Source organism: Carassius carassius, chromosome 41, assembly GCF_963082965.1.
Source record: "Carassius carassius chromosome 41, fCarCar2.1, whole genome shotgun sequence".
NCBI lineage: Eukaryota > Metazoa > Chordata > Actinopteri > Cypriniformes > Cyprinidae > Carassius > Carassius carassius.
In genome coordinates, this window is record NC_081795.1 from 27,823,739 (window position 1) to 27,846,001 (window position 22,263).

Sequence of the window (22,263 nt, forward strand, 5' to 3'; positions counted from 1 at the left end):
ACACACACACATGCAGTGAACACACACAGCAGTGAACACACGCACATGCAGTGAACACACACACATGCAGTGAACACACACAACAGTGAACACACACACACATGCAGTGGACACACACAGCAGTGAACACACACACATGCAGTGAACACACACACATGCAGTGGACACACACACATGCAGTGGACACACAGCAGTGAACACACACACATGCAGTGAACACACACAGCAGTGGACACACACACATGCAGTGGACACACACAGCAGTGAACACACACACATGCAGTGAACACACACACATGCAGTGGACACACACAACAGTGAACACACACACAACAGTGAACACACACACATGCAGTGGACACACACAGCAGTGAACACACACACAACAGTGAACACACACACATGCAGTGGACACACACAGCAGTGAACACACACACATGCAGTGGACACACACAGCAGTGAACACACACACAGCAGTGAACACACACACAACAGTGAACACACACACATGCAGTGGACACACACAGCAGTGAACACACACACAACAGTGAACACACACACATGCAGTGGACACACACACCAGTGAACACACACACATGCAGTGGACACACACACATGCAGTGAACACACACACACATGCAGTGGACACACACACATGCAGTGAACACACACACATGCAGTGGACACACACAGCAGTGAACACACACACATGCAGTGGACACACACAGCAGTGAACACACACACATGCAGTGGACACACACAGCAGTGAACACACACACATGCAGTGAACACACACACATGCAGTGAACACACACACATGCAGTGGACACACACAACAGTGAACACACACACAACAGTGAAAACACACACATGCAGTGGACACACACAGCAGTGAACACACACACATGCAGTGGACACACACAACAGTGAACACACACACAACAGTGAACACACACACATGCAGTGGACACACAGCAGTGAACACACACACATGCAGTGGACACACACAGCAGTGAACACACACACATGCAGTGGACACACACAGCAGTGAACACACACACATGCAGTGGACACACACAGCAGTGAACACACACACATGCAGTGGACACACACAGCAGTGAACACACACACATGCAGTGGACACACACAACAGTGAACACACACACATGCAGTGGACACACACAGCAGTGAACACACACACACATGCAGTGGACACACACAGCAGTGAACACACACACATGCAGTGGATACACACAACAGTGAACACATACACATGCAGTGGACACACACAGCAGTGAACACACACACATGCAGTGGACACACACAGCAGTGAACACACACACATGCAGTGAACACACACACATGCAGTGGACACACACACATGCAGTGGACACACAGCAGTGAACACACACACATGCAGTGAACACACACAGCAGTGGACACACACACATGCAGTGGACACACACAGCAGTGAACACACACACATGCAGTGAACACACACACATGCAGTGGACACACACAACAGTGAACACACACACAACAGTGAACACACACACATGCAGTGGACACACACAGCAGTGAACACACACACAACAGTGAACACACACACATGCAGTGGACACACACAGCAGTGAACACACACACATGCAGTGGACACACACAGCAGTGAACACACACACAGCAGTGAACACACACACAACAGTGAACACACACACATGCAGTGGACACACACAGCAGTGAACACACACACAACAGTGAACACACACACATGCAGTGGACACACACACCAGTGAACACACACACATGCAGTGGACACACACACATGCAGTGAACACACACACACATGCAGTGGACACACACACATGCAGTGAACACACACACATGCAGTGGACACACACAGCAGTGAACACACACACATGCAGTGGACACACACAGCAGTGAACACACACACATGCAGTGGACACACACAGCAGTGAACACACACACATGCAGTGAACACACACACATGCAGTGAACACACACACATGCAGTGGACACACACAACAGTGAACACACACACAACAGTGAAAACACACACATGCAGTGGACACACACAGCAGTGAACACACACACATGCAGTGGACACACACAACAGTGAACACACACACAACAGTGAACACACACACATGCAGTGGACACACAGCAGTGAACACACACACATGCAGTGGACACACACAGCAGTGAACACACACACATGCAGTGGACACACACAGCAGTGAACACACACACATGCAGTGGACACACACAGCAGTGAACACACACACATGCAGTGGACACACACAGCAGTGAACACACACACATGCAGTGGACACACACAACAGTGAACACACACACATGCAGTGGACACACACAGCAGTGAACACACACACACATGCAGTGGACACACACAGCAGTGAACACACACACATGCAGTGGATACACACAACAGTGAACACATACACATGCAGTGGACACACACAGCAGTGAACACACACACATGCAGTGGACACACACAGCAGTGAACACACACACATGCAGTGGACATATGGGGTCCAGTTCTTGCTCAAGGGTCTCACTTCAGTTGTGGTGTTGAACATGGAAGAGAGCGCTGGTCATACACCCCCCCCCCCACAACAATCCCTGCCGGACCTGAGACTCAAACCTGTGGGTTATAAGTCTGACTCACTAACCATTAGGCCACGACTGCCCCTAAAGTCATGTCAGTCACTAAACAGTAACTTGTTCCAACTGACTCCCAGATTTTGAGATGATCAGCAATGGTTAACAGCCCTGAAACCTGAGAGCAGTCTTTCCTGTGGATAATGCACAATTTGTGTTTTTGATAAGAAGTATATGTTGCACATGTGTGAGCTGACGTGAGTGTGTTGTGTCTGTGTGTGCAGCCGGTGGCAGGTTGCCGGAGTGTGCGGGCTGCAGACAGCACATCTGTGATGAGCAGTACCTACAGGCCCTGGACACGGACTGGCACACGCTGTGTTTCAGGTAAGAGCTCTCTCTCTCTCGTGTGTCTGGAGGAGCCAGCCGTGAGCGTGACAGGACACTGTTGTTCTGACCTGGAGCTCATCTTTCTGAGTTTGCATATCACCGAAGCTGTTTGCATTGCTTCCTGAACCGCTTTTCAGTAGGGCTGCTTCTACACAATCTACACGACTTTGACAAGACTTGTGAATTTAGAGTCCAAATGATAAGATTAAAAAAGAATAAAATAAAATAAAAAACTCTGTACCACAACATAAGGGTACAAACCTTGTCTTGCTTGTCACTGACTCACTGACTCCATCAGAGCAGTACATGTTTACATGCTGATAAAAACATCCGGGATGGTGGGCAAGTCCAGAGAAATGTTGATTATAAATGCCATTCAATAGGAAATACATTTCATTTGATACCATGTTTATCAATAAAATGAACAAAATAAATAAATATAACTTGGTTTGTTCTAATAACCCGAATGTTTGTGTTCTTATTAGAGTTTTAAGACATTGCTAGCTAATTTGAGTTTCCTGTCATTTTTTTTTCTTCACTCACTATGTAGGCAGCACACAGCGATTTGAAACCGCACTAGTGTGTTCTTTTGCTCTGCATGTGTTTTTTATTAAACCATTCTCAAATCCCTCAGTTACTCAGGTACAGTATGGACATTGAAGCTGAAAGGTCCTCAGAGTCAGACTAATGCTGAGGGACTCATTCTTGCCCTAGCAGAAGGAGTAAGACGCTTACAGGACAGATAAGCGGCTCTCAGTATTGAACAGAGCTGCTTTTGTCTTTGTTTGCTAAGTTCACCTCTTGTTTTGGGTTTTTTCTTTATAATTGCTTCTTTCCCAATAATCCGTCAGGCAATTGTTTGGTCAGCTGTTTGTCCGTGCTGATGGGGAGAATCCCAACACATTTCAGCACATGATAGTGATTGATTATAACTGGAAGCTTTTTGTCAAAATGTGCTCAGGTTAATGCAATCGATCTGAGATTGGGAAAAACACTGAGTTGCACAATTCTTTTCAACAACAGTGTATAAGGCCGTTTCATCATCAGTGGCAGTGGAGGAAAACACTCATAATAGCTCATTGTGTGACTCTGAACAAGCGTGTGTGGGATCTAGTGGTATTTCTGTGAGTAGAGATGACTGTTAAAAGCCCCCACACAGCTCAGTGTTCATGTGTTTTCACACTACAGAGTGTTAAAGTAGCATTGAAGCAGTGCTGGGGTTATGAACATAATTGTGATGATTGAGCTTTAATGATGAACCGCTCAAACACAGTTAAAACAACCAATTTAACGTTACCACCAAAACATCAAGGGTCAATAGCCCAACAAAATGAAACACTGATCTCAATGATGGTGATTTCAAGTTAAACAGCATAACATCTAAACCTCTGTTAATTCTCAATAAGAGCTTCTCTAGACGTCTGACAGAAATAAAGTCAAAGATCATAAAGGCTAATGATGAGAAACTGGTAAAGCTGTTTTATGAGTTATTTAATCAGATCTTGAGAAATGTGATATCTTTTATTTCGGTTGATTTCATCTTCGTCTGTGTCTGAAGTCAGTTGTAGTTCTTGTGTTTCTCTTTTCTTCAGTGATTCTGCTGGTTCACAGCAGCTGTTCATCATTAATGCTCAATCAGCACATAATTATCTTCTTAACTCCAGCACTGCTTCAATGCTACAATGCTAAACTTTGCTGTGAACTATTACATAAATCTTACCTGTTTCATTCACGTATGACTGACGCATATGAATCAGATTAAATTTATTGATTTCTTTTATGATAAAACTATGTAATCTAAATGGATGAAAATTTGTTATGTAATTGAATTACATACAATTTTAATTTAGACTGAAACATTTTTTGAGTGTACTTGATTTTTAATGTCCTTAAAGGGTTAGTTCACCCAAAAATTAATAACTCATCCTCATGTCGTTCCAAACCCGTAAGACCTCTGTTTATCTTCTGAACACAGTTTAAGATATTTTAGATTTAGTCTGAGAGCTCTCAGTCCCTCCATTGAAGCTGTGTGTACGGTCTACTGTCCATGTCCAGAAAGGTAAGAAAAACATCATCAAAGTAGTCCATGTGACATCAGAGGGTCAGTTAGAATATTTTGAAGCATCAAAAATACATTTTGGTCGAAAAATAGCAAATAAATATGACTTTATTCAGCATTGTCTTCTCTTCCGTGTCTTTTTTGAGCACATTCACATCAACATAGTTTTTGCTATTTTTGGACCAAAATGTATTTTTGTTGCTTCAAAATATTCTAACTGACCCTCTGATGTCACATGGACTACTTTGATGATGTTTTTCTTACCTTTCTGGACATGGACAGTAGACCGTACACACAGCTTCAATGGAGGGACTGAGAGCTCTCGGACTAAATCTAAAATATCTTAAACTGTGTTCAGAAGATAAACAGAGGTCTTACGGGTTTGGAACGACATGAGGGTAAGTTATTAATTACATAATTTTAATATTTGGTTGAACTAACCCTTTGTGTATGTCATACACTGATTAAACTACTGATAATTGCTGATAATTCAAGTATGCAAACAAGTGTGTTGCCAAATAGAAATATACAATATAAAAACAGAGGTCACATTGGGCAAAATGTGTTAGCATTTACATTGTTTAAAGTGCTACGGCAGCGGGGAAGATTCATTAACATTATGTTTAGTTTTCAAATAAAACCTAGCCCATTCAGATGATAATGCACAAAAATGGACACGTTCAAGCATTTCATAGGCTTAAACTGCCCTTTTAATGCAGCTTTAGTTCTTAAACAATGGACAATCATTACCTACATATGATATTCATTTTCAAAAATAAATGCTAAAATTCAGCATTAGTAACCACCTTCATTCATGTGCATACTCGAGCTCCGAGGATCTCCTGTTCTTGTGAATTCACTAGGTGTGTTTACATGGACACTTTTTGCTTCCATCGGATTTAATTCATTCTGATTGACGAATCCAAATGTAGTGTTTACATGAACGCTGAATAAAGTGATCGGGTTTATACGCGCGTTTATATGTCACAAGCTTCTGATCGGATTCACTCTTTTCACATGCGCACACTGCATAAATATACAGTTTCCCGCAGCTGTCGCATGCTGTTTTAAAAAGCACACATGATATTTATCTACTTTGGGTCCTAATTAGGCGACGACCAGCACATGAACTGTTGTGCTGCTTAACGTTACTTAAAAAAAAGGTGTAAAAGTGTCCCTTCCCGCACCCAAAACTAGTCGTCTGTTGAAGAGAGTCTTAAACAAGGACTGGTGGAACGTGGTCCTGTGCAACTTCACATACACTGAGTGAAAGGGGAGATTTATAATGACAGGACACTTATTTATGACACTTTATTCTCCAGGAAGAACAGCTTGTTCCACGCGTCATACATCATTACGCTATGTCTACGTCACTGCGCATGCGCAGTACTTTCCATTTTCGGTTCTCAATCCGATAAAGTGTTTACATGTCCTCTTGCTCGGATTACAAAAGAGATTAGCCACCCCTTACAATCTGATCGAAATTTTAGTCGGATCGAACCGATTCAATCCGATTGACGTGTTTACATGTGAATTTTTTTATTCTGATTGTTCTTCTAGTCCTATTATGATCGGATTAGTAGTGTCCATGTAAACGCAGCTAAAGAGACTCGCTCTGACCTAATCAGTTGAATCAGTGAGTTTTTACTGGAGAACACCTGCAATCCGCTCAGTTCAGTTTGCGAATGATTCATTCAGTGTTATTCGTGAACCTATTTACTAGGCTCATTGAAAAGATTCAGTTTGTTCTAGACACGTGCCGGTATTCGGTAATGCGATGTATCACGGTAATGAATATGCAAGATATTATTATCGTGGGCACTTCTAAATAACGTGAATAATTATACATTATAAATTATTCCGAATTTGGGATACATTTTAAGAATACTTTTCCCATCAATTAGTCAAAATGCACAACACCGCGGTATGCTGATTGAAAGAGTGCCCTCTGATGTAAACAAGCATGAGAAGCACATGATGAATACGTGAGAGACTCTGAATGAAAGCACATTCACTCTCTGACAGCAGATGGCGCTAAACTGCAGAAAATACAGCCGTTACCCTGGAAACTCCATAAATATAACTACTTTCTAAAATGTATTTAAATAGCTTTGATTTGCGGATTTGCTATGGTGTTCATCACAGTGCCAAATACTTAAATATTTAGACTTAATAGGCTATTTATTTTCAAACTTTTTTTTTTTTTACATTTTAATCTGGACTTCAGCATGCCCTAGATATTGTTTGAAAGTTTTTAATTCATTATTGTTCATTCTTTATTGTTATTCACTTTACATTAGGGCTTCATTAGTTAACATTAGTTCATTAATTAGTTGACATAAACTGCCAATGAAAAATTCTTCTGAACATTCATTAATCTTAGGTATTCTGATATTTAATAACCTGTTGTTAAAATCGAAAGTTGTATTTTTTAACACAGATTAATAACTTCTGTAGCAAATGTAGCTCTTGCTCATTGTGAATGTTAATGCATTAATTAAGGTTAACTAATGAGGTCTTATTGTAAAGTGATACCCATGGGTCTTTATAGTTCTTCTGCACTTTAATCTGTGTAAAAATTTAACTTTATATTTTTTTATTTGGCTTTATTGTATTTCAATATTAAGTGTTTTTTTTATATAAGTTATTAAACCTGCTAGACTGTCTTATGACCACTTTTTTAAACTAAATTTCAATACCGTGATAATACACGTAAATCTCGTGTGTGACAATTTCTCAACGAATAACAATGATTTTATGAAATGTAGTGGAGTAAAAAGTACAATGTTATGATTTGGAATGTAGTGAAGTAAAAGTTTCCCAAAATAAAAATACTCCAGTGAAGTACAGATACTTTGAAAATTGTAGACTGATTGACAACTTCCATTATAATCAAAAATCTGTCTATGCTGCACTATTAATCTTATATTTACATTGTGTTTAAACTGAAATGATTCGTGAGTGCAAAGCAGAGCTGACACAGAACAAACTCTGGTGTATTGAGTGGATTCTGACTTAAACACTTCTGACTGCTCATTACATTCACGCGCTCCACAAACATGTCTGTGATTGGACGCTGCAGAAACATTTTGTAAATAGAAACCGTTGATGGCCTTCACACAAATACACATGGGAGCGTTTGAAAGCAGCTGCTTATCAACGGGTAACGGCTTGCGTTTTTAATTTGTATCAAAGTACAGGTGTCTTTGAAATCAGTTATTTTGAATAAAGTGTTTTCCAGCCGTTTATGAAGAGCACTGGTCATGTTTGCCTGGACCAGAGCTCAAGCAGACAGTCAGAGGTCTGTGTGTGAAATGCCTCACCGCGTCATCTCTTCCCTGACAACAGCGGATTTGCTCTTGTTTTCTGGTGTGTCACATTGTAGTCGGTCACTGAGTCACAAAGCTTTAACCAAATGCAGAAGCTGAACTTCCCTATTGTGCTGAAACTGAGATCTGCAGACCTGAGGTCATGTGTGAGACTGAGAGCCGGTGATTTTCCATCACGTCTGTCATTGTCCAAGCACACTTTAATCTAGCGGATGAAGGATCAGTTCTTATTTGCTTCCTCAGAACAGTCCAGATCTGCTTAGGTGCCCCGTGATTGAGCGAATGGTCAGATCTGTTAGCGCAGCTGCCGTGAGCATTAGGCAGTCTAATCATCAGCTCTGATCACGAGCTAATAATTGCATCAGTGTGAGGTGATTAGCTGCGTTGTGTTTTATGTGAGGCGATTCTTGCGGTTTGCATGCAGCCTGTGTCAGTTGAGAGACCTGTGGAAATTACCCAACATTTTGGGTTTAACACTTTCATTTGCTCTTTTGATATCATTCTGTCAGAGTTCTTGCAAATACCAAATGTTTGAGGCAAATGTCTGATTCAAACAGCAGTTAAAGACATCAGAGTACTTGAGTCTTGAATGTTTATAATCCATTTGTGTGATTTTGCCTGACTTTGTGCACTTGTGTTATGATGTTTAATATTGCACCAAGTAGGAATTGTTCCTGGATCAAAATATGTGTTGGACAAGAGCTTCAACACCAGGCTTAGTGAAAGTTAAAGCTGGAGGCTTGTAAAATATTTTTGGTGATTCTTCAGTGATTTTAGTGATTGTTGATATTAGGGTTGGGGATTTAATTGACATCATAACGAATCACTCATGTGACTGTCAGCTAAATATGGATTCATAACACAACTCCACTATCAGGAACAAAGCTTTGTAGCCCTGGTAAAACATTTCTGTTTGTTATATATTAGGGAGGGATTTGAGGGCTTGAACAGCATCCCTGAGGATGTCAATGTCAATGTCAATGTCACCTTTATTTATATAGCGCTTTAAACAAAATACATTGCGTCAAAGCAACTGAACAACATTCATTAGGAAAACAGTGTCAATAATGCAAAAATGAGAGTTAAAGGCAGTTCATCATTGGATTCAGTTATGTCATCTCTGTTCAGTTAAATAGTGTCTGTGCATTTATTTGCAATCAAGTCAACGATATCGCTGTAGATGAAGTGTCCCCAACTAAGCAAGCCAGAGGCGACAGCGGCAAGGAACCGAAACTCCATCGGTGACAGAATGGAGGAAAAAAACCTTGGGAGAAACCAGGCTCAGTTGGGGGGCCAGTTCTCCTCTGACCAGACGAAACCAGTAGTTCAATTCCAGGCTGCAGCAAAGTCAGATTGTGCAGAAGAATCATCTGTTTCCTGTGGTCTTGTCCTGGTGCTCCTCTGAGACAAGGTCTTTACAGGGGATCTGTATCTGGGGCTCTAGTTGTCCTGGTCTCCGCTGTCTTTCAGGGATGTAGAGGTCCTTTCTAGGTGCTGATCCAGCATCTGGTCTGGATACGTACTGGATCCGGGTGACTGCAGTGACCCTCTGATCTGGACACAGACTGGATCTGGTGGCCACGGTGACCTCGGAACAAGAGAGAAACAGACAAATATTAGCGTAGATGCCATTCTTCTAATGATGTAGCAAGTACATAGGTTGTTATGGGAAGTGTTTCCGGTTCCGGTTTACCTAATTAATGCAGCCTAAAAATCCTTTAACGGATTTGGATAATAAAAGCATATTAGTATGTTATGTGTAAGCCAGGTTAAAGAGATGGGTCTTTAATCTAGATTTAAACTGCAAGAGTGTGTCTGCCTCCCGAACAATGTTAGGTAGGTTATTCCAGAGTTTGGGCGCCAAATAGGAAAAGGATCTGCCGCCTGCAGTTGATTTTGATATTCTAGGTATTATCAAATTGCCTGAGTTTTGAGAACGTAGCCGACGTAGAGGATTATAATGTAAAAGGAGCTCATTCAAATACTGAGGTGCTAAACCATTCAGGGCTTTATAAGTAATAAGCAATATTTTAAAATCTATGCGATGCTTGATAGGGAGCCAGTGCAGTGTTGACAGGACCGGGCTAATATGGTCATACTTCCTGGTTCTAGTAAGAACTCTTGCTGCTGCATTTTGGACTAGCTGTAGTTTGTTTACTAAGCGTGCAGAACAACCACCCAATAAAGCATTACAATAATCTAACCTTGAGGTCATAAATGCATGGATTAACATTTCTGCATTTGACATTGAGAGCATAGGCCGTAATTTAGATATATTTTTGAGATGGAAAAATGCAGTTTTACAAATGCTAGAAACGTGGCTTTCTAAGGAAAGATTGCGATCAAATAGCACACCTAGGTTCCTAACTGATGACGAAGAATTGACAGAGCAACCATCAAGTCTTAGACAGTGTTCTAGGTTATTACAAGCAGAGTTTTTAGGTCCTATAATTAACACCTCTGTTTTTTCAGAATTTAGCAGTAAGAAATTACTCGTCATCCAGTTTTTTATATCGACTATGCAATCCATTAGTTTTTCAAATTGGTGTGTTTCACCGGGCTGCGAAGAAATATAGAGCTGAGTATCATCAGCATAACAGTGAAAGCTAACACCATGTTTTCTGATGATATCTCCCAAGGGTAACATATAAAGCGTGAAGAGTAGCGGCCCTAGTACTGAGCCTTGAGGTACTCCATACTGCACTTGTGATCGATAGGATACATCTTCATTCACTGCTACGAACTGATGGCGGTCATATAAGTACGATTTAAACCATGCTAATGCACTTCCACTGATGCCAACAAAGTATTCAAGTCTATGCAAAAGAATATTGTGGTCAATTGTGTCAAACGCAGCACTAAGATCCAATAAAACTAATAGAGAGATACACCCACGATCAGATGATAAGAGCAGATCATTTGTAACTCTAAGAAGAGCAGTCTCAGTACTATGATACGGTCTAAATCCTGACTGGAAATCCTCACATATACCATTTTTCTCTAAGAAGGAATATAATTGTGTGGATACCACCTTTTCTAGTATCTTGGACAGAAAAGGGAGATTCGAGATTGGTCTATAATTAACTAGTTCTTTGGGGTCAAGTTGTGTTTTTTTGATGAGAGGCTTAATATCAGCCAGTTTGAAGGTTTTGGGGACATGTCCTAATGACAATGAGGAATTAATAATAGTCAGAAGAGGATCTATGACTTCTGGAAGCACCTCTTTCAGGAGCTTAGATGGTATAGGGTCTAACATACATGTTGTTGGTTTAGATGATTTAACAAGTTTATACAATTCTTCCTCTCCTATAGTAGAGAATGAGTGGAACTGTTCCTCAGGGGGTCTATAGTGCACTGTCTTATGCGATACTGTAGCTGACGGCTGAATGGTTGCAATTTTATCTCTAATAGTATCGATTTTAGAAGTAAAGTAGTTCATAAAGTCATTACTGCTGTGGTGTTGGGAAATGTCAACACTTGTTGAGGCTTTATTTTTCGTTAATTTAGCCACTGTATTGAATAAATACCTGGGGTTATGTTTGTTTTCTTCTAAAAGAGAAGAAAAGTAATCGGATCTAGCAGTTTTTAATGCTTTTCTGTAGGATATGTTACTTTCCCGCCAAGCAATACGAAATACCTGTAGTTTTGTTTTCCTCCAGCTGCGCTCCATTTTTCGGGCTGCTCTCTTTAGGGTGCGAGTATGCTCATTATACCATGGTGTCAAACTGTTTTCCTTAACCTTCCTTAAGCGTAAAGGAGCAACTTTATTTAAAGTGCTAGAAAAGAGAGAGTCCATAGTTTCTGTTACATCATCAAGTTGTTCTGAGGTTTTGGATATGCTAAGGAATTTGGATACATCAGGAAGATAACTTAAAAAGCAGTCTTTTGTGTTAGAAGTGATGGTTCTTCCATACTTGTAACAAGAAGTAGAATTTACAATTTTGGCTATATGAAGTTTGCAAAGAACTAAATAATGATCTGAGATATCATCACTTGGCTGAATAATTTCAACACCATCAACATCAATTCCATGTGACAGTATTAAATCTAGAGTATGATTTCGACAATGAGTAGGTCCTGAAACGTGTTGTCTAACACCAATAGAGTTCAGAATGTCTATAAATGCTGATCCCAATGCATCGTTTTCATTATCAACATGGATATTAAAATCACCAACTATTAAAACTTTATCTGCAGCCAGAACTAACTCGGATGTAAAATCACCAAACTCTTTAATAAAGTCTGTATGGTGCCCTGGTGGCCTGTATACAGTAGCCAGTACAAATATAACAGGGGATTTATCATTAACATTTGTTTCTCTGGATAATGTTATATGAAGTACCATTACTTCAAACGAGTTATACTTGAAGCCTGCCCTCTGAGAAATCCTGAAAACGTTGTTATAAATTGAAGCAACACCTCCACCTTTGCCTTTTAGACGCGGCTCATGTTTATAACAGTAATCTTGGGGGGTGGACTCATTTAAAATAATGTAATCATCAGGTTTTAGCCAGGTTTCTGTCAAACAGAGTACATCTATATTATGATCAGTGATCATATTATTTACAAAAAGTGTTTTCGTAGAAAGGGATCTGATATTCAATAAGCCAAGCTTTATCATTTGTTTATCCATATTGCTTCTGTTTTTTATTTGTTGAACCTCAATTAAATTATTAATCTTAACTTGGTTTGGACGTTTTTTGTTTTTTCTAGTTCGGGGAACAGACACAGTCTCTATAGTGTGATATCTAGGTGAAAGAGTCTCTATGTGCTGAGAATTAACTGACCTCTGTGATGGGAGGCAGCTAGCAGACGGTCGGTTTAGCCAGTCTGTCTGCTTCCTGACCTGGGCCCCAGTTAGTCAAGTATAAACACTAAGACTATTTGCCATATTTCTAGAGAGAAGAGTGGCGCCACCCCAGGAGGGATGAAGACCATCTCTTTTAAACAGGTCAGGTCTGCCCCAAAAGCTCGTCCAATTGTCTATGAAACCTATGTTATTCTGTGGGCACCACTTAGACATCCAGCCATTGAGTGATGACAATCTGCTATGCATCTCATCACCACGGTAAGCAGGGAGGGGACCAGAGCATATTACAGTGTCTGACAGTGTCTGAGGATGTGCCATCTCCCTCTGATTTATGAGGTCACTTGGTTAATGGTTAGGGGTTGGTTAAGAAATGTAAGGTATAGAGAACATGAATGTTGTCCCAGGACCAATAAAACAGTTTATATCCAGAGACACACCCATCCTGCTGGGCGGAATAACGGTCAGTGTTTTCATTGGCACATCCTTTGTTCTGCAAAGTCAGCAAAAGCATTTCCATTGGCTTTGGAAATTGGCACGATAGTGAACCGTCTCAGTGCCGAGTCTGAGCTGCCGAGACGAAGGACATTTGGGAAGGACATCCGGTCCGAGGGAAAGAGAGGACTGTGGGGGTTTCAGTTTTTTCAGTTAATTTTTTTTTCTCTGAGGTATAGTTCTGGTGGGATTGTAAGTCATGGGCTGTCATTGCAGTCTAAATGGTTAAAGAATTCATTGTCTACTGCGATCCAGACAAACGCGAGTGACAGTGAGTGAAGAATGCTGGTGGAAAACAGCTTTACGCCCTGCTTTATTTGGAGGGCTGTGAGTTGTCCCTTGGGTGGGAAAACACAGTTTTCCGTGGAAGACATAAACAGAGCTTTAATTTCATGGGAAAATATCTCTAATGAAGAATGCTGAGTTCCCCAACTATCAGCAGGGGTCAAAATCACTCGACTTCCCATGAGAAACTAATCAGAGCTGATGAAGAAAACCTAGACTTTTATAACGTGGTTTAAAACAGCATTCATCACGCTGAAAACATCAGATGAGAAATATAATAAAGCTTTCTGAGTAGTTACTAGAGTGACTGATATTGGGCGACTGATCAATGCGGCTTGGCTGCCAGCTGATATTCAGGATTGGAGTTTTGTTCTAATGCTAGAATGAGCTATAATAAAGATGATGCCGGACTTAGACAACACCAGTAATACAGTCTTACAGCTGGCTTTATTAGAGCATCTGTACTACACAGACACCATGTCATTTCCCCCTAAAAAATGATACCAGCCCAGCCCAGTTCATTATTTCCAGCAATAACCTCTCACCTTAAATCAGCTCCATGTTGTAGGTGTTAAACGCATTGCAGCTAGAATACTTCCAGTGTTTTCCAATGACATAATGAGCTTTCTGACAGCGGCGATCCCCTCGGAGCCCTGCTTCCTCCTGAGCTTTCTTTCTTACGTTCAGGGAGTTTTTCCCTGCCGTCGTTGCCTTGTTTTTGTTCCCAAAAGGGTTTCAGCTCAAATCTGCTCTGTAATGCTGCTCTGTGGTAATTGCCATAGTTAAAAACAACAGCATGTAAATGAATTGAGTTTGCACCCATGCTGCTGGAAAAGTGTTGTGAGAATCTCAGGGACCCGGGAGAATCAATCCATCAGTCAAATGGAGATGTTTCTTGTGTTGTGTTCAGTAAGTTAGTGGTTTATCATCATCGCAGGAGGTCAGGCCTCAACACTAGAAATAAAGCATCAGGATTGAAACCCTAAAGTCATCATAGTTGGATGATGATGATGGAAGTCAAGAATGACTCAGACAGGCCTTCGAAATCGATTCATCATGAGTTCAAAGCTTGTTTTTGGCTTTTAAGATGAATTAAAAAGACTCTGCTCACACCAGTCTCTCATTTGTCAGATGGACTACGATGCATGGTCACAGGAGCTATGTATATTTCTCTTTCATGATTATGCACTGTCCTGCCTTTCTTTCTTATCACATTTGATTCAGCAAGAGACTGGGTTCGGAGATTCAGTAGGGGCGCAGGAAACATTGTCAAGAGTCAAGAGTTGATGGAAGTGCTCGATTCCCGATCCTAACATACGGTAATGTCTGATGTCTGGCTGGGGAAGTACAGGAGGAAATGATGGGCTGGTGCTTTGTGTTTCAGCACAGGTCAGATCAGCTGACCCGAAACCCGTCTGAGGAACTACATGTGCTGCTTCACTGTCATTCACACACATCACGTTCAACAGTCAGAAAGATCACACAAAGCAGCTCTGATGGCGTTCCAGTATCGCAGAGGAAGGTAAGGGAGTTTGACTGAATAAACACAACAACTCCAATATGTACAGCACTAAATATGGCTCTGTGGCAGTAACGCTGTCATATGGTTCGTTGATATATACGGTTAAAAGGTTTTGGATGCTTAAGCCATACTTAAAAATGTGTGACTGTTATTGCATTAAAACTGATGATTTTAGTGGATATATGAGCAGCACAGTACTTCTGCTCTCAGATTTGTCTGAACAGTTTATCTGTTGTTTTATCTTTTAAAAGTATCATACTTCTTTTTATCAAGTGCCTTCCTTTAAAAAGTGCTATATTTATTTAAAGTATTTCATGTGGTTGATATTTTGCTGATGCAGTGTTTTTATTTCATCACTTATTTAAAAGCTTTAGAAACATAAAATATGTAGGAATCCTATCATTATTATTTTCAATAAGCTGCGCAAATCCAAGCTGATAATGAAAGTGGATTTGCGTAGCTTGTCAGTAAACAACAGCTCTGTGTAGTAACAGCTGCTCTATGTGAAATCACACACTTGATGGTATTTACCACTGATTACAGAACCAGCTTTACTGATGAGATGCGCATTAATTATCGCCCGATATATATTGTGCACCCCTATAATAAAGTTAGATTTTTACCCTTAAATAGATATATATAGGGCTGGGACAACGCGTCGAGGTCATCGATGACGTCGACGCAAAAAATACGTCAACGCAAAATATGCGCATCGATTCGTCGACCTGTTTTTATTTCTCTAAAAAAAGTTTGCAAAACGTTTACCTTATGTGCGCTGAATATACGCGATGGCCGGATCAACATTCTGTCCAACGTTATATAACCAATCCAGGGGTTTTTCTGCATTTATCTTTTTTTTTGGCGGCTGTCAAAGCGTTATTTGATCGGTGAGTGACAGTGACAGTGACAGGGCGCGTACGAGAGAGAGAGCCCCGGCTGCGCGCGCACTCACAGTCTTCAAACTACACGAGCGCTTCTTGCTCTCTCTCTCTTGTGCATATTAATCAAAATCATTAAACACGATAGAAAAAGGGCGGAACGCCAAAGTTTCACGCGTGCTCGCGCACTCACAGTCTTCAAACTACACGAGCGCTTCTTGCTCTCTCTATCTTGTGCATATTAACCAAAATCATTAGACACGATAGAAAAAGGGCGAAACACCAAAGTTTCAAGCGTGCTCGCGCACTCACAGCCTTCAAACTACATGAGCGCTGTCTTGCTCTCTCTCTCTCTCCCTCCCTCCCTCGTGCATATTAACCAAAATCATTAAACACGATAGAAAAGGGCAGAACGCCAAAGTTTCACGTGGAGCATTCGGAGATTTTTTTTTCTCCATGACAGGCTGCTGGCTCCCACTGTTAATTTTTATTTTTTATTTTTTGTAAAAGCACTCTCTGTATTAGCTTAAAGCCCTCAAGTTTACATTTACATACTGTATTCTTTCAATTGCTCTAAACAAGTATTTTGGGTGACCTTTTTTATTGAATGCTAGAAATCAAGTTGTTATTTTCATTTGAAAGAAGAACTTTTTTCAGTAAGCTAGGCCCTATGTGTTCAGTAAGCTTGTTTCAGTAAGCTATGTGTTTTCAAGGTTTCAAGGTTTTATTGAATGCTATCTCTATACAAGTGCAAAGTAATGCATTCTTAGTCAGTCTTTTATTTTGTAATTTTAAGAGCAATAAACATATATTGCAATGTTAAGGAATTGATGTTTTTTTCATTCAGATATGTAAATCAACAATTGTTAGTAAAATTGTTAGTAGTCAATTAATGGGGAGATAATCAAAATCAAATCGGTCTGAAAAATTAATCGTTAGATTAATCGATGCATCGAAAAAATAATCGCTAGATTAATCGTTTAAAAATAATCGCTAGATTAATCGTTTAAAAAATAATCGTTTATCCCAGCCCCAGATATATATTTTAGATCACTAAACAAAGAATGTGCAGTGACAGTAACTCATTGGTGCACTATAGTGTAACCATATCCATTTCTCAAAGATATAAGCAGTATTAAGAAAAAAGTAATTTTATTTAGGGGCCAAGCACCGAAGGTATGTAGGCACCTATTGTATCCGTTGCCGTTATTCTTCTTCTTCTTCCGTTACTGATGTTGATAGATTCCTTGGATCATGCCGACAACATCGATACCAATTTTGCCATACTTGACCGAACTTGGGGTGGTGTTGGCGCAGTGGATAAGACAGATAGATGCCTTTGGTGTGAGAGACCCGGGTTTGAATCCACTGTGAGACCCCAATGTGTCCCTGAGCAAGACACTTAACCCCTAGTTGCTCCAGAGGCGTGTGACCTCTGACATATATAGCAATTGTAAGTCACTTTAGATAAAAGCGTCAGCTAAATGAATAAATGTAAATGTAACTTCCTGTCCGCCATTTTGATTCATGTTGAAAACTCCTCCTAGACCGTTTTCCGATTTCCAAATTTACCAAATTTGACGCGGATCATCTTCATACCCCCCTGGCAAAATAAGTTATGGATTTCGTGTTGATATATGAAACAGTTCTCATTTAGCACATCAACAAATTTGTTGTAAGTATGCCAAAATACATCTGAGGTTGTATCTCTGCAAAGCTTGGACATATTTACACCAAACTTTGCATGTGCCATTGTCACCTCAAACTGGTCACGCCACATCAATTTGCTAACAGCGCCACCTGTTGGTCTGGAGTAATAAACTATTTATTAATTCTTAATTATGCTAAAATTCTAATAACCTTTGATTGTATTGACCTATTGTAATGAAACTGCTCTCAAAATATTCCTTTGGTCATGGTGACAACATACATATAAATTATGTCATAATAAGCCAAACTTCCTGTCGGCCATTTTGATTTATTCCGTTATATTTTTTGCACCCCATTAACTGTTGGTCCGATCTTCACCTAAATCGAGTCAAATCATCTTCAGACTGTGCTGACAAAATATGATTGATTTCGTGTGGATAGATGGAACTGTTTTTGTACAGCGCTGCTACACATTTTAGGCATGGTGACAAAATGATTCTAAGGCTATATCTCTTCAAAGCTTTGACATAATGACAACAAACTTTGTGTGTGCCATTGTCACCTCACACAGAACACACCAAATGATTTGATTACAGCGCCACCGGTTGGTCAAAAGAGATTAGCCATTTAATCATATTACTAGTGGTCGTAATTATGATTTTTCAGCCATTTAAATTACAATCATCCTAAAGTTGCTTTTATTAATCGTTGCATTTTGTCTTATGCTCCATGCCATGCTTAGCTCCTCAATTTGCCGCTGGAGTGCTTGGCCCCAAAATTGCTGATTGCAGCTATATTTTATTCAAATTTTTATCATATTTACTTGCTTGATCAGTGTCTTTTGCCTTATTTGGCTCAGTTGGGCTTTAAGGCTCTTGAATTAGCAGAAATAATTTGGTGAAGTCATATTCAGCTGTGAGTACAGCAGTAGTAGATTAGTTCATCTGTTAAGACGATGAATCTTGTTCATACACAAATGATTTAGGTTTTCGATGCTGTCGAAGTGTAAGTATTGTGTTTTTCAGTGTCTGTGCACTTGTGGCTGAAAAACACTGGTGATCTTGGCACTGTAAAGACCTTCAAAGAATGAGATCTTCATCTAATATCTTCAAAAAAAAAAATCTAATAAAATAAAACAAAATAAAACAAAGCATGGTACTGTCCCATAAAAAAGTGCCCTTGGTGCTGTGTGTTGAGCATCAGTCAGACAGGAAGTGTGTGTTTGTTTGAGGGGAAGGGAGGAGAGGTCATGAGGTCACAGATTGAACACAGCACAGGAAGTGCTCTCTCTCTCTCACACACACACATGCACACTCAGCAACGGACCCGTGTGGCTTGCTGTAGAGATGAGCAGAGTCCTGAGCGTTCAGACATGAGCGGTCCTCCAGCAGTCCATCAGAAGGTGCGAGCGCTCCGGGGACACATGATCTCCTGCAGAAACCAGCGCTACCGCCGCGTTATAGGCACAGAGTAAGACCTTCAGATTTGTGTGTGCATGGAGTAGAGCTGCCCGTGTGATTCGGATTGTGTGGAATTATTAAAGTAATGAACTCTATTATTTCATTTTATCAGTCATTGAGAGGCAATCTTTCTGTTGAAGTCGTTTTCGAATGACCGTTGCGTCTCATGATCAGTTAAGAAGGGTGTGTGTAACCGGTAGTTTCACTTCCATTTTTTCCAGCAAACAGTGTTTCAGTCGGATGTGGTTGTGTGTGATGACTGTCTCTTAAACCTTGTATAGTTTTTGATACAGGACTGCATTGTGACTGGTGTGACAGTGTCGTTTTTACTGCTGCAGTCTTTCAGAACAGAAGCTTTGCTTTGTGACACAGCATCAGGGCTGTGAGACATACAGTAGACGGACATGCAGCAATCACTTATAGTTTCTGCCAACATCTGGACCACTCTTCATTTCTGGTGTTTTGCATTGTAGGAATGTGCTAGTATAACTGATGGGGTTATTAGGAGACTTTCAAATTAGGAGCAGTAACACATGAATACTGATAAAATTGACTAAACAATAAGATTGTACATGCTACAAGTGAATCTAGGCATCATAATATTGTAATATGCAAGGATAGATACATATTCATCTTGAATTCTCCTTAAAAATGTGTTTTGTTAAGTGGAGAGTCTTTTTGCATGCTGTGACACTTTTTTATTGCACAAGTGTGTGTGTTTGTGTGTGTGTGTGTGTGTGTGTGTGGTCTGAAACAAGTATGGTCAATAAACATGCATCATTATGTGCTAGTAGGAATGAAAATGCAGGCATAATTAAAGAAACAGCAGCAGGAGTGTGTGTGTGTGTGTTGAGATGCGTGAGCACAGAGTGCTTGTTGCAGATCTTAGCAATGCAAAGATTTGGTTTTTGATTTCATTATTCACATTATTCATAACCATTCAGGATGTGTTTATGATGAACAATGACTGATAGTTTTCTCTGCACACACAGATTTGATGGGAGTACACATGTAGTTAGAGAGTCTCGTGCTGCCTGTGTAGTTAGTTGAAATAATATTTCAGTAGTTTCCCATGCTAATGTGAGGTCATTTCAGGCTGTGATTGCTATGCATGTTTTTCTTTTCTCCATCCTGGAGAAAATTCCAGATTTTTCTGACAAACACCAGAGTTGTGTGGTAATTCCCACCTGAATCGCTGTTGTTGAGAGACACTTAAGGCCATTCACACCAAGCACGATAACTATAAAGATAACGATAAAGATATAGTTCTAAAAATCGTTCTCAATATTAAAGAATAGCGAAGTCCACACCACAACTATAACGATAAAGGCAAAGAGAAACGATACGTTGGAATCACTTTCAGAACAATTTTTTTTTCTGATGAACGATAAAAACATTGCCAACCAATCAGAATCAACCCCCAACCCTCATCCCCCCCCCACCCCTTATGGAGGCCCTGGGACCAGGACATGTGCAAACCATCACAACACACAGCGTCACCTTTTTTTTCTTTATATTTCAGTGAACCACAGCAGCACAGTTATGTTTAACTACGTGATTGTACTGATCTGTGCTGGGGATGAGTGCCATTCCTCAAAAAAATCTAAACGCATCTAATTTTAGTTTCTGGTCAATGGGCAAAATGTTTAGAGATCTGATTAAAATTTAAGAGGTACATTTGGCACAAAAACAAGGCTGTTTGTCACCCAAACAACATCAGATCCATGATGAAGCACAGTGGTGCAAACATCACACTATACATGTGGAATGACTTGTTGTAGTCAGTCTTGATTACAGAACCTGTCCAGTCAAACTGTATTATTAGTAGTATTTTTAGTGTAGAGTCGTGATGTGTCCTTATCAACAGAGATGGATCTGCTTACGTCTGACACATCGGTTTAAAACTACACAACCCTTCATTATAAAATCCACAGCTCACGTCTTGGAGAAATCTGGGTGTATTTTTGATTGGGATTTTACAAAACAAGTTAATAGTGGTGAAAACTAGTTTCTACTACTTAAGGTTAATGCTCTCATGTAGTGTTTTAGAGACGATCATCTATGGTTTTATCATCATTATATCAGGTTGTAATGTTGTGCATGTAGGAATTTCTCAGTCATTGGTGAATCAGTCACAGCTTGTTCAAAATGCTGCTTCTTGAAGAAGCACTTTTATATCTTGGCCTTTGAGTCTTATTTTTGGAGAGACCTAAAAATCAGTTTTTCTTTCTTCTGATGCTGTGTCTTTGTTTGGTTTTTAGATCGTACTGTAGCATGCTGGGCTGCTCTTGTAGTCTGTCGAGCGTTTGATGTTCGCTGTGATCGCAGGCACTGTTAGAATATGAATATGCAAATATCCATCTCTACACACCAATCAGTGATTACCATGTTTGCATGTCTTGATGGTGGATGGTTTGTGTAATATAAGTGTTCTGCTTTAATCGTTACATCATGTCATTTACACCATGTGTACACTGAAAGCCAGTGATCATCAAGCCGAACTGTATTACATCACGTCTACACTGGAACCAAGAGGAGTGACGAAACCAGAGCACTTCTGAAACAGTGTAGATATATTTCACTGAGTCTCATCTCTGTACACTAGATGCTGCTGTTTAGATATAAACAGAAATACACTGAATCTCTAAATAAAGGTCAGTGTTGTGCAGCGGCTCATTTGTCTTCTGTGGGATCAGATCCAGATCTTGGTTGAACTGTGAGGGCAGGTCATTCTTGCTCCATACTGATGGAATG

General features: G+C 40.2%; 1 protein-coding gene across 3 annotated transcripts in view; it reads left to right on the forward strand.

Annotated features, from left to right (window-relative positions):
• The window catches only part of LOC132123134 (LIM domain kinase 1-like), a 49,260-nt gene that overhangs the window by 4,356 nt on the left and 22,641 nt on the right, over window positions 1–22,263 (forward strand). Inside the window, exon 2 of one of the 3 annotated variants that reach the window (XM_059533680.1) lies at window positions 2,922–3,021. In XM_059533680.1, coding sequence (XP_059389663.1) covers window positions 2,922–3,021 — 100 coding nt within the window. Of the gene's footprint in view, window positions 1–2,921; window positions 3,022–15,373; window positions 15,522–19,263; window positions 19,520–22,263 lie in introns of those variants that run through there. The other 2 variants (XM_059533681.1, XM_059533679.1) reach the window with 2 other exon arrangements.